Source organism: Manihot esculenta, chromosome 5 (genome assembly GCF_001659605.2).
Source record: "Manihot esculenta cultivar AM560-2 chromosome 5, M.esculenta_v8, whole genome shotgun sequence".
NCBI lineage: Eukaryota > Viridiplantae > Streptophyta > Magnoliopsida > Malpighiales > Euphorbiaceae > Manihot > Manihot esculenta.
The window spans coordinates 32,204,538-32,218,169 of record NC_035165.2 but is presented as its reverse complement, the minus strand read 5'-3'; the positions used below and the strand labels follow the sequence as shown (position 1 = coordinate 32,218,169).

Below are 13,632 nucleotides of genomic sequence, written 5' to 3'. Positions count from 1 at the left end.
AAAAATGAGTTGTGAAAAGCAAAATTATCCTGGATGTTGGATGTCTGGTACTGTATTGCTAACTTCATATAGCTTGGTGTTCTTTGAGTTTGCTTTCTTAACCCCCTTTCTTTCTTAGATCAAGAATCAATTGAATGGTACTTAATCACAGTTTTGCTTTTGACTCTTTTCCTACACTTCTTTTACTTGTTGATCTATTTTTGAGTCTAGGTTAATTCTATTGGCGCCAAGGTATTAGAATTTATCTCCGATTTTGGGAAACCCACTGCACCACTTCCTGCAGCAATTGTTGCATGTGTTCCAAAGAACGTGCATATTGATGGACTGGGCGAGACTGAGTTCAAGATATCTCCAAGTGAGATTACTGCTGCCATAAAATCAGGACTGGAGGAACCAATTGAGGCTGAGCCAGAGGTTTTCTTCAAAACTCTTCGAGTCCTCCATTTTAATTGAATTTATTTGGTATTTGTATAGAAAAAGCCAAATATTGAATTGAATTTCATGATGAGTTCATATTGTTGTTTGTGCATGCAGCTTGAAGTACCAATAGAACTTATATCTGCATCAGAGTTGGAAGAATTAAGGTTACAACGCCGACCTTCCTTCACATCATTACTTTCAGAAGTAAATGTCACAAAATTCCATGACCAGGACACAGGAATAATTCAACGTTGTCTTTCAAATGGAATTGCTGTAAATTACAAGGTGCACATTACGTTTCTATTTGATCAGTCTGCGTTGATATAATGAAATTAAGTTCCAATTGCTTTTAATTTTCCTTAAAATGCTGTGTGTTTGGTTTTCCTCTTTCTGCAAATGTAATTGTAACTGCAGATTTTTCTCCCCTTCCCTGCCTTTTTTGTTTCATTAATAGCAGAATCTTTTAAAAATAGGGCAGAAAGATATTACCTTGTTCTGATTAAAAAAAAAAAAGGAAAAACTGAAACCATCTCAAAACAAATAGCTTCCCAAACATGTTGCATATCTGATGGACAAACACCTGAAAGATCTAACAGGAGAAAACCATACAGAAGCAATGAACATCTTCTTTACCTAGACTATTGAGAAATACTCAAATTAGTCTCCAAATAACCTTATGCAATGCAACTGCAAAAAGTCTAGCCTTCTTACTTGGAACCCCTGTAATCAATCAACCGAAAATACCCAATCCAATTTGCATAAAATGTTGGCCGCTCTAGAAACGTAAGAGATAGAAATAAAAAGTTAGTTTGAAAGAAGGCATTTCACATCTTGAATAATGGTTTCAAGATCCCATGAGAAATAATCTGAAGGAGAAGGCACTAGTTGAACTAGGAGCCGTGATTCTTTTTCAATGAAGATGAAGCAAAGACCTCTTGAAATAGCATAAAGGAAGGCTTCTTGAAGTGCAAGCAAGACCTTCAGCTACAAGAGGAGAGGTTCAAAGAGAGGTTTTAGCATAGCCATTTATGAGGGCAATAAGCCAGTGACACTTGCTAGAGCCTATGTCCAAACAAGCGTCGACATTTATTTTTGAAGCTACTGGAGTTGGAGGAGACTAATGAGTAATCTAGTTGGATGGGTTGCATAGTGGAAGCTTATAATGTTTTGGAATTATAAAATTTTCCCTATTCTCAATATCATTCTAAGCTTTGGAAAAAATGGCACTTGGTGGATTTGGTGGTATTAACAACTTCATTTCTTGCCTTCCAAATATACCAACAGATTAGGCTTGCTAATTTTTGTTCTCTTTTGTCCTGAGAGTCGCCAACACTTTGAATATGAAACCACTAACCAGAGAAAGATCCAAACCCACACTCTCTTGGACAGAAACCCAAAGGAGAGTGTCAAGAGTTGGCCATGATAACAGAGAAAAGAGATGAGAAGAGAAAAGAATAAGAGCGTAGATGAGAAGAAAACAGAAGTAAGGATGAGAAAGTAGAATAGTATTCAAGAGAGAGGGAGGAGATCTTTCTTATTGATTCTTGATGAATGCAGCTGAATCCTTCTCAGCTCTTATTTATACAAGGAGAGGTAGTTATAACTGCCACTAACAACTGGCTGATCTTTACATAACTTTCCCTACGTTAATAACTACTTTTCCCTCTCATTATTCTTCTTTCTTCTTCTAGATTATGTGACAGAGGGCCAATTTGCCTTTGCATGACAACAAAGAAAAAGGAAAAGCAAATGCTCTAAAGTTTCTTCCTGACGATTACATAAGGGGGAAAGGGGAGTGGGGGCACATTTCCTCTTAAATAGATTAGGTTTAGTAGCTAGAGAATTAGTGCGTGCCCTTGGCATGAAAAATTTAGTTTTAGGAGTGATGGATAAAGAATAATACTCTTCCAAAAATCCAAGAACACGGTTGTTGAAGTGGAAGGAGAAGCTTGATTATCTAGCAAGGCCTGATTAATCTTTAATATCTAATCCATGTCGAGCACCTTGTTTTCATGCAATTCATTCCCTTTTTCTAATTAATTTTCCAATTGCAATATGCATATATAATTCAATCCTAATAACTATCACTAAATGGTATTGCCTTAGAGCTTATAGTATTTATTTTTGAAGACATTTTTACCCAGTTTTGTTGTGAGCATCACCATTGGACAAGGAACATTTGAGTTTTATGCGTCTTTTCTCTCATATCTTCCAAATGCAAACAAGTGTATGTAATTAATCTGCCTACCTCTTTTCCCCCTTTTTTTGATGTATTTATGCTGGAACAGGCTCCACTCATCTTCCATTAAATTTTAAATGTTATGCACGTTCTGCACTATTGTACAGATTTCAAAAAGTGAATCCAGGGGAGGTGTAATGCGGCTTATTGTTGGTGGAGGGCGAGCTGTTGAAGGTTCTGAGTCGAAAGGAGCTGTTATTGTGGGTGTTCGAACTCTCAGTGAGGGAGGTCGTGTTGGCAACTTTTCAAGGGAGCAGGTAAATAAAGCTATATTCATCTCGTTTGATACATAGTTTTTATCCTATTCTGATTCCACTTTATGGTATTTGTTATATGTGCAAAAGAACTTTTTTAGATGCCTATCATATATCAATTTTCTAATAAAATTTGGAGTGATCATTAATGCAGAAAGAGATTTTAAAAATAGTCGCAAATACTAAAAAAATCAAACATTTTACTTTAGCTGACAGGAAATGACAGCCATTGATTTGTTGATATGACTACAGGATACACATGACCAGGATGATGTTTATTTACGACATTTAAATTCTTAATGCCATTTTTATTCAGAAGGTTAAGATTTAAAAAAAAAAAGGTTACTTGAAGAGTTCTTCAATATGTTATGTAATATTGTTGTTCACTCCCATGCTGACTTCATATGGAAATGTTCCTATGACTTTCCTTTTCACAGGTTCATAGGAAAAATTGATCCCTGAATAGAAAAGAAAAATGTGCATAGTATTGTGTGTTTGTTAATTGCATTATCCTAAGAGAATGTCATTTGGTTATAAGACTTGGATCGTTGTCTTTTTTTTTCTTAATTTTTTTAATTTTTTAAAAAAGGAAAAATGGATGGCTTCAACAGTGTCTTAACATATAATTGCTCTACAAGTTTAGGTTCTTTTTTATTTACAGCCTTTATACACTAAATGCCATTTTTGTTCGGAAAGTTAAGATGACAAATGTTTTTTTCAGAGTTCCACTATGTTCTGTAATGTTCACTCCCTTTATATGGAAAAAAAAAGAATGATCCTATAACTTCTGTCAAAATTACACATGACAAATTGAGCCCTGAATAGAAAAGAAAAAGTGTGTAGAGTATTGTATGGTTTGTTAATTGCATTATCCTAATAGAATGGAATGAGAGAATGATGGGTTCATGTGGTGGTATTTAAGAGTGGTTAAAGTTTTCTATTATCCTTTGAATAGACTAATAAATAATGTTCAGATAATCTAAAATTGATCATTGGGAAATTCCTCTTTCATTTGTGTATACAATGTCTCATAAAAGATCATCATCTATTCATGTCCTCTCATTTTATCCATTATTATTGCCTTTAGTATTCCAATACTTGCAAAATAAACAAGTCTTGCTTTGTTCAGTGTTGTTAAAGGCGTCCAAAGGTGTCGAGCGATGCGAGGCACCCCTGGAGCGCCTCAGAGAGAGGCGAGGCATTGCCTGGTGCCAAAATGCCATTTTCCATTTTCTTTCAAAAGCGAAAAAAAAAAGAGAAAAGAAGAGAAGGAGAAGAAAGAAGAAGAAGAAAAGGAAGAAGAAGAAGTCACATTGGAACTCCAAGAAAAAAGTGGTTTTAAATTTTAGTAATATTTAAATCACTTTTTTTCTTGGAAGAAGAAAAGTCATGGAATCTTTTGACTTTTCTTCCACTTTTTTACTTTTTTCTTGGTATTAGCAATAATATAATAAATTATCTTATTATTAGTAATATGAAAATAAAATATTAGTATTGGTATTAGTAATATATAATAATAGTATTTATTTATTTATTTATAAATACTGTTTATTTATAGAAAATTAATATTAATTTTTAGTTATATTTATATATTTTATATTTTTTTATTATATATATTATATTATTATTCTATATTCCATAATCTATATCATAATTATATTCTATATTTATATTTTATGAAATAATATTCTGAAATAATAATATTATTTATTATATAAATTGTTATATTAGATAGTATATATAATTTGTATAATTTAGAAATTTATATATTATTTTATTATTTGTTAATATTATTATTTAATTTTATTATTATTTAATTATATATATATATATATTAAGAAATTAATGTTAATCTTCTATATATTATATAGATATAATTTATCACCAACTATATTTTAGATATTGTAATATAACTAAAGGAATTAATATTTAGTTAGATTAAAATATATAAACTATAGTTAGTGATACATTTTATACATATATACATGTATATTTAAAATATATATATAAATTCTTTGACTTTTTTGCCTTTTTAAAAAAGGCCTCGCCTTGTCTCTTGCCTATGGCGATAGAAGGCTCTATCACCTTAGTGTCGCCTCTCGCCTTAATAACATTGGCTTTGTTTTGTTTTTTCTTTCTAAAAGAAAATTCAAAAAATATTTTCCTTCAAATACCATTTTCTTCAAACACTGTATGATACTTATGAGATTGATGAGATTGATATTTCAAAATTTCTTCTTAGAACGTATTGATTTAACCCCATAAGCGGGACCACCACCCCATAGCATGTTGCCGCCAGAAGCAGAAGTGCAGAACTCCGTATTTCTTCTAGAAAATCTCCTAATTATTCTAGAGCAACTGTGATACTTTCCTAAAAAACACTTTCTGCATTTTCTGGTATAATGTATAGGAAAACTGGTCAACCGAAAATTTTTGTTTGGTCAAAGGGAAAATTGAATCATTTTCAATGACTTCCCATTTTCAAATGGGAAGTTATAACCTTCACGGATACCAATCAAACAATAAAAATAAACCATCTTCTCTTGAATAACCTCTTTTGTATTTATTCTGATCGAGTTGTCGGTATGGTCCCTTTTGAGATTTGGGTATGAACAACTAATTACTTGTTATGCATGATATTGGCATTAAAAATTTGTTATCAACTTTAAAGAATGGTACATAGTTGGTGACATCTTTAATTACTTCTAGTGTTTCTAAAGTTAATTGGAAATTATAACACACACTATATTGGGAACTCATGTCAGTTGCCTAATTTTTATGTGCTTCTTCAGGTAGAACTTTTTTGCGTGAATCACCTGATAAATTGCTCTTTGGAGTCAACAGAGGAATTCATATGTATGGAGTTCCGTTTTACTTTACGAGACAACGGGATGCGAGCAGCATTTGAGCTACTTCATATGGTGCTTGAGGTAACACACTGCAACAATCATGTTGGCCAATCTGTAAAAGCATTGAGGCTTTCTTTCTTGATGTGTTCTCCAGTTGTTTTGTATAGTAATTTTTCTTTTAGTGGGTTGCCACATGTTACCATGAAATACTGATTTTGTTTCCATCAACTGAATATTTATCTTTCTGTGCTTCAGCATAGCATCTGGCTGGATGATGCATTTGATAGGGCAAGGCAACTATATTTGTCATACTACCGGTCGATTCCCAAAAGCTTGGAACGTGCAACTGCTCACAAACTCATGATAGCAATGTTGAATGGAGATGAACGATTTGTTGAACCAACGCCAGAATCATTACAAAATTTAACATTGAAATCAGTAAAGGATGCCGTGATGAATCAGTTTGTAGGTGGTAACATGGAGGTATGTAGTTATTTGTATATTAACAACATTCACATATAGATGCAAGATCTCTCGTCATTTGATGTGCTCATGTTTGTTCTTTAGGTAAGTATTGTTGGGGATTTCTCTGAGGAAGAGATTGAGTCATGTATTATTGATTACCTGGGCACAGTTAGAGAAACAAGAGGTTCCAACGAGGAAAAAGAATTTAGTCCAGTCCTGTTTCGACCATCGCCCTCTGATTTACAGTTTCAACAAGTAAGAGCTGAAGTAATTTTTGCAGTAACTTGTGTTTCTTATATTTGAATATCAATTGGGAATTCCTGGTATTTGTATGAGATTTGAGAGTTAACAAGAAAGCTGCAAATGGGTTGACTCTTCCAAGTGGCTAAGCTCTTATTATTGTTAGCTGAGAAAGGCTTGCAGAAATGTTGGGCCAACTCCAAGTCTCAATGAATCTTTGGCTTATATTTGTAACAGAGCCAGGCCTGAAATGAGGTAGCTATCAGCTTGCCTTGGGTTGGGTTGGCTTGTTTGCAGTGTTTAGCCTGTAACATATTTATAAAAGTCTTCTCAAAAGATTTCCCCAAGGCCAAGCAGCGCTAAAATCTGTGGTTTATAAAGTTGAGTAAAAATTAAGCTAATATTGATCTCCGCATGTGTGACACAGCCAGGTCAGCAATCTATCAGATTGCCTTCGCTTGGCTTGTTTCCATTATTTAGTATGTGCCATGATTCATGATGGTGTTTTACCCCTCTATCTCGAGTCTCTGATGTTTTCAGATTGGCCTTTTCCCCTTTATTTGATTATATCGGTATCAAACATCTTTGAATTTATCCAGGTATTCTTGAAGGATACAGATGAGAGAGCATGTGCATACATTGCTGGTCCTGCACCCAATCGTTGGGGTTTTACAGTTGGTGGAGAAGACCTTTTCGAGTCCATCAGTGACTTTTCAGTTGCACCAGGTATGGTTTGGCCTCATAATTAGAATTGAATAATAAATATGAGTCTTATATTATCCATTTAAGACTCCTTAAAAAATTGCACAAATGCAAATGTGGCCTAAGAAGATGACAGAGGAAGAAGAAAAGAGGAAAGTATTTTTTATTTCTGATGATTGGAAATTCACATTTCTAAAGTTGAGAAGGAATTGCACCAAGTTGATTTGTAGCATGGGTAGTTTGGAAAAGACCCTTTTTCTTTTGATGGGGCCAAAGTAGAAATCATTGTTCACCAACTATGGTAGATACCGAGGGGATAGATTCAGTAAATAAATTGCAACAATTTCCTTGGAAAACTTGTAATTTAATTTAATAGATATTAAAAAATTGTTATTATTGTCATTTTAAATTTGCTCTCTTAATGTGTAAAATAAAATTTTATTTTATTTTTTTACATATAAACACTCAATGTAAATTAATCATAAAGATAAAAAGTAAATCCATCATTAAAATTTGCTCTCAACCATCGTTAGAAATGTTTTTGCGATTGGAGCAACATCTGGAGCAATGGATGGATCTTAGATTCGAGTATATCGAATATCGAGAGATGCTTCGAAGAAATTGTAGTTCTTCTTAGTGCTTTGGGAACTAATTTAAACAGGAATTGGGTTGATAAGAGAAGAACAAGGGATGGTGCAACCCATGGTGATCCTATTAATTGGCCAAATCCTGCATAACAGTAGTGCTCCTGCATGGTGGGAGCTAAAAGAGCAAGAGAAGGGAAGGGTCCAATTTGTACATGGCACATGATGAAATATTTGTTGAATAAGAAATTTTTTCCTCTAGATTATAAAGAACTTCTATTTCAACAAAAACAATGTTGGCAACATTTAAGTAGGCTTCTAAAGTGGAGGAGAGTGTTTGTTTAACTAAAACCCAAGTACATCCTAGCCTATGAGATGATTGCAAGGATATCTAATCCAATCATTTATTAGTGGAAAGGGAAGAAAGAGAAGAACTTGAAGTTGAATTCAAACTTCAACGTGAGGTTGAGGCTAACTTTGAAAAAAAGGGGATTTGATTGTGTTTTCTTTTGCTAAGGTGGATGACAAGAGTTTGAAGAGCATTACAGGGAAAGAAGAGGATAGAGATTCAAGATTTATCTAGCTTTATGATGTTCTATTGTTTGCATTGAATTTATTTGTTTAGGTGCTCCTGAGAGAGCTGTTGTTAGGGTCCCTAGTTTGTTGTCTGGTTTGGGGTTTATGGGTGAGGGGTGTAGATGGTGTTTGGGTGTTTTTCTTGTTTCCACGGGTCATGAACAAACTCAGCTCATAAGGGAGCTAAAACCTTTTCTTTTGAGTTAAAGTACTCAAGAACGGAATTGGGTTTTGGAAGCATGCCCATTCTATTGATGATTATTGTTTAAATACAGGAAGTGTTAACTACTGCTTCCTACATCATAGGAGCATTACCTCAATCATGGAGGAACACCCTCCCTAACTAATTAACAATAAAGAAAGTGGAGGAACCCCCTCCTACAAAACAGGAATCATTTAAAAACAGAAATAACAAAACATAACAGAACTTTGACTAGTTCATAATTTCAATTTGTGGGCTTGGACTCTTGGTTCTGGTTCCTTGACGTGCATATACCTGCAAAGGCTTGGTAACATTACTGCCCTGCCCCACAGGAAGCTTGTCCGCAAGCTTAAAATCTGGGAATCTGTCGACCAAAGATTGAGCCGGCTCCCAAGAAGCATCAGCAGGAGAGGAATTACTCCAGTGGACTAGAACTTCAGGATTGCCCCTCTTGATACGATGATCAAGAATAGCTAAAGGATGAATAGGTGGATCTAGAGGAAAGGGCGGCAGTAGTGGAATTGTGGTGGACTGGTTCTCATGATACCGTTTAAGGTTGGACACATGAAATACAGGATGGATCTTTGAAGTTGGAGGAAGATCCAGCTTGTACGCCATGGAACCAACACGTTCCATAATGGCAAAGGGGCCATAGAACCTTGCCGAAAGCTTCTGATTGCTCCTGTTAGCGACTGAAGATTGGCGATATGGTCGAAGGCGCAACAAAACCTTATCTCCCACCTGAAATTCCAAAGGCCTGTGGGAAAGATCATAGGAACGTTTCATGCGTTGTTGAGCATGTTGCAGATTTTCACGAAGGGAACTCACCATCCGATCCCTTGATTGTAAAACAGTATCAACTGCGTCAATGGAAGAGCTCCCAGGTAAGTAAGATAACAATCTTGGAGGAGGGCGACCATACACTGTTTCAAAAGGAGTGGATTTGAGGGAAGAATGGTAGCTGGTGTTGTAGCAGAATTCAGCCCAAGACAACCAGTCAATCCACTTAGTGGGTGTAGAACTTGTGAAACAGCGAAGGTACATTTCGATGGTTCGGTTGACCACCTCCGTTTGTCCATCCGATTGGGGGTGATAAGATGAACTGAAACAGAGCTTCGTTCCACACAAACGGAACAGTTCTTTCCAAAAAGAACTAGTGAAAGTCACATCCCTATCACTTACAATAGTTTCTGGCAGGCCATGCAGCTTAAAGATGTTGTCAAAGAAAGATCGTGCAACACTTACAGCGGAATATGGGTGGGACAGTGCCAAGAAGTGTCCGTATTTGGAAAATCTGTCGACCACGACCAGTAAAACATTTTTACCCCGAGAAGCAGGAATCCCTTCAATGAAATCAATAGATATGTCAGCCCAAATCTGGCATGGAATCGGTAGAGGATGAAGCAGGCCGGCTGGTTGTAGAGTTTCAGTTTTATGCCTCTGGCAAGTATCACAGGCCTGTACAAAATCCCGGACAATTTTTTTCATACCAGTCCAAAAAAAATCACGAGTGATCCGGTAAAGAGTCTTCTGGTAACCTTCATGAGTTTGATTATGAAGAGCACTGACAACCAGCTGAATGGTTGGAGATTTCTGCGGAATGTAAACTCTGTTTTTGTAGAAGAGTAAATCATTCCGAAAACTCCAGTTGGCTGAAGAAGTACCCTCAAGAATAGCCGCAATTTTTTTCTGAACTTCTGCTGATTCTGTCTGCTCTTTCCTAATATCATCAAATAAACTTAATTGCGGCATAGAAACCGCCATTAGAGCAGCACTGTCAGTATCTCGGCGAGACAGAGCATCAGCCACAATATTGGATTTCCCTGCTTTGTATTCCACTGTAAAAGAAAAACCCATTAGTTTACTGACCCAATGTTGTTGCGTGGATGATAAGTGGCGTTGCTCCAAGAGATATTTGAGTGTATAATGGTCTGTGCGAACCAGAAATTCACGGCCCCACAGATATGATCGCCAGTGTTTAATGGCTTTCACTAACCCAATCAGCTCTCGTTCATACGCCGGAAGATTGAGGTGGCGCGCTGCGAAAGAACGGCTGAAGTAGGCGATTGGTTTGTTTTGCTGAAGCAGGACAGCCCCTATTCCAATACCAGAAGCATCGCACTCAACAACAAATGACAATTCAAAATTCGGCAAGACTAGGATAGGAGTATTTGTCATTGCCGATTTCAATTTTTCAAAGGCAGCCAACGATTCTGCATTCCAGACGAACCCATTCTTGCGCAACATAGCTGTAAGCGGTGCTGCGATTAAACCATAATTCTGGACGAACTTACGATAGTATCCTGTAAGCCCTAAAAATCCCCGCAAAGCCCGAATTGTGGTGGGCTTGGGCCATTCCATTATTGCTGAAATTTTGGTCTGATCAACTTGAACCCCATGCTGTGAAATAATATGACCTAAATAGGAAATCTGAGTTTGGCCAAAAACACACTTCGACCGCTTGAGGAACAATTTATTTGATGCCAGCAATTGAAATACCAGCTGAAGATGGTGGAGATGCTCCTCCCAAGACTTACTGAAAACCAGGATATCATCAAAAAAAACGAGCACAAATTTTCTCAAGAAGGGTTGGAATACCTCGTTCATCAAGGCCTGGAAAGTCGAAGGGGCGTTGGACAATCCAAACGGCATCACCAAGAATTCAAAGTGGCCATGGTGAGTCCGGAAAGCTGTCTTTTCCACATCAGTAGGGTGCATGCCCACTTGAAAATATCCAGATAACAAGTCCAGCTTGGTGAAATACTTTGCACCTCCTAGTTCTTCCAACAACTCATCTATAACCGGAATTGGGAACTTATCCTTGATGGTTATTGCATTTAATTCCCTGTAGTCGACGCATAATCGCCAAGACCCATCTGCTTTTGGAACCAAGATCACTGGGGAGGAGAATGGAGATCTGCTCGGCCGAATTATACCCTGTTTCAACATGGCTGCACACTGCTGTTCAATCTCATCTTTTTGGCCATGCGGATAACGGTAGGGCCGGACCACCACTGGTTTTGCTCCTGGCTCAAGAGGAATACGGTGGTCACACTCTCTACTAGGTGGCAACCCTGTTGGAGCATTGAATAAAGGAGCAAATTCTGCCAATAATTGCTGCATTTGTATATCAGAAGCGGTGGAACCGAGCAAACTGTGCAGATCTGACCTTGTTGTATTAAATGAAGAAGTCAGCCCCTGAAGGTCAACCCGATGCCCCTGTTGGAAGAAACTCATACTCATGACTGAAAAATCCCATAAAATGGGTCCCAAAGTGCATAGCCAGTTTACTCCCAGGACGACATCAAAATCAGTTAGAGGAAGAACAAACAGATCAACCATAAAGGAGTTTGATTCGAGTAGAATCGGGGTGTCCTTACAGATTCCTGGACTGGTAAGTTGGTCGCCGTTTGCAACGTGAACCTTTAAGCCATTCTTTTCATTAACCTCGGCATGTAACTCTTCAACTTTTGATGCAGATACGAAACTATGGGTGCTGCCGGAGTCGATAAGAATTAGAACCCGACCACCTTTCCAGCTGCCATACAATTGCATGGACTGGGGCCCTCGAACACCAGTGATGGCGTGCAAAGATATTTCTGGCTGATTTAGATTGAGGTCTGGGAAAGTATCACCATTCTCATCTGGTTCTTCCAAATCAATCCAGAAAAGCTTCTTACATTGATGGCCGCGAACAAATTGCTCATCACAGTTAAAACACAGGCCCTTTTTCCGGCGCTCATCCATCTCGTCTCTAGACAGCCTTTTAACTGACCGATTGGAACGGAAATCAGATGGAAATGTGTTGCGACGAAGGTCTTTCACTGCTGCTGAACGGGGAAACAGCTTGCGTTCATACAGCCGAGAAATACTCATCGCGGTTACTAGATCCTTGGGCTGATGTAGTTCGACTTCTACTGAGATAGAATCTTGTAATCCGCTGAGATATAATTGAACCTTCTGCTGCTGTGTTAAAGTACCTGCGCGAGATACCAATACTTCAAATTGATTCTGGTAATCTGCCACAGTTCCTGTTTGACGAAGCTTAGCCAACTCGCCTAATTTATTGCTGCGAATTGGAGGGCCGAAACGGAGGTTACATTGTTGACTGAACTCATCCCAGTTGGGGTCTGGAAAATCATCCAGCAACTGGAGGTACCATAATTGAGCAATGCCCTCTAAGTGATAGGAAGCAAGGCTCACCTTCTCCTCATCAGGGGTTTGTTGATGACGGAAGAAATGCTGACAACGGCTAAGCCAGCCCAAAGGATCCTCCAGGCCATCATAGCGCGGAAAATCAAGCTTCGTGAATTTAGGCACAAACGAACTTCCTCCCGACTGTTCAGAAGTCGAAGTACCTGAAATTCCCTTATCTCTCCGTGATTTAGCTTGACTCTCTGCACTGGCAGAATGTATCCCCTGCTTTGTTGCGTCTAATTCAGCAGACATGGCAGCCAGTTTAGCGTGAACTTGAGCCATCTGATCATTGCGATCTTTGTTAGCTTGCTGTTCAGCTAGAAGTAACTCAAAGAGCTTTGAAAGCTGTTCCTGAACTGATTCACCCATAACAAATGGCTCTGATACCAAATTGTTAGGGTCCCTAGTTTGTTGTCTGGTTTGGGGTTTATGGGTGAGGGGTGTAGATGGTGTTTGGGTGTTTTTCTTGTTTCCACGGGTCATGAACAAACTCAGCTCATAAGGGAGCTAAAACCTTTTCTTTTGAGTTAAAGTACTCAAGAACGGAATTGGGTTTTGGAAGCATGCCCATTCTATTGATGATTATTGTTTAAATACAGGAAGTGTTAACTACTGCTTCCTACATCATAGGAGCATTACCTCAATCATGGAGGAACACCCTCCCTAACTAATTAACAATAAAGAAAGTGGAGGAACCCCCTCCTACAAAACAGGAATCATTTAAAAACAGAAATAACAAAACATAACAGAACTTTGACTAGTTCATAATTTCAATTTGTGGGCTTGGACTCTTGGTTCTGGTTCCTTGACGTGCATATACCTGCAAAGGCTTGGTAACAGCTGTCAACTGTCATGGATAACAGATGAACTTACCGATTATTATTTATTTTTATTATTATTTAGA

The 13,632-nt window shown here is 37.5% G+C and overlaps 1 protein-coding gene across 1 annotated transcript in view; it reads left to right on the top strand.

Annotated features, from left to right (window-relative positions):
• The window catches only part of LOC110615784 (stromal processing peptidase, chloroplastic), a 28,565-nt gene that overhangs the window by 8,490 nt on the left and 6,443 nt on the right, over positions 1-13,632 (top strand). Inside the window, exons 13-19 of the mRNA XM_043956838.1 lie at positions 211-414; positions 535-705; positions 2,767-2,916; positions 5,706-5,843; positions 6,018-6,245; positions 6,330-6,482; positions 7,067-7,193. Coding sequence (XP_043812773.1) covers positions 211-414; positions 535-705; positions 2,767-2,916; positions 5,706-5,843; positions 6,018-6,245; positions 6,330-6,482; positions 7,067-7,193 — 1,171 coding nt within the window. The remainder of the gene's footprint in view (positions 1-210; positions 415-534; positions 706-2,766; positions 2,917-5,705; positions 5,844-6,017; positions 6,246-6,329; positions 6,483-7,066; positions 7,194-13,632) is intronic.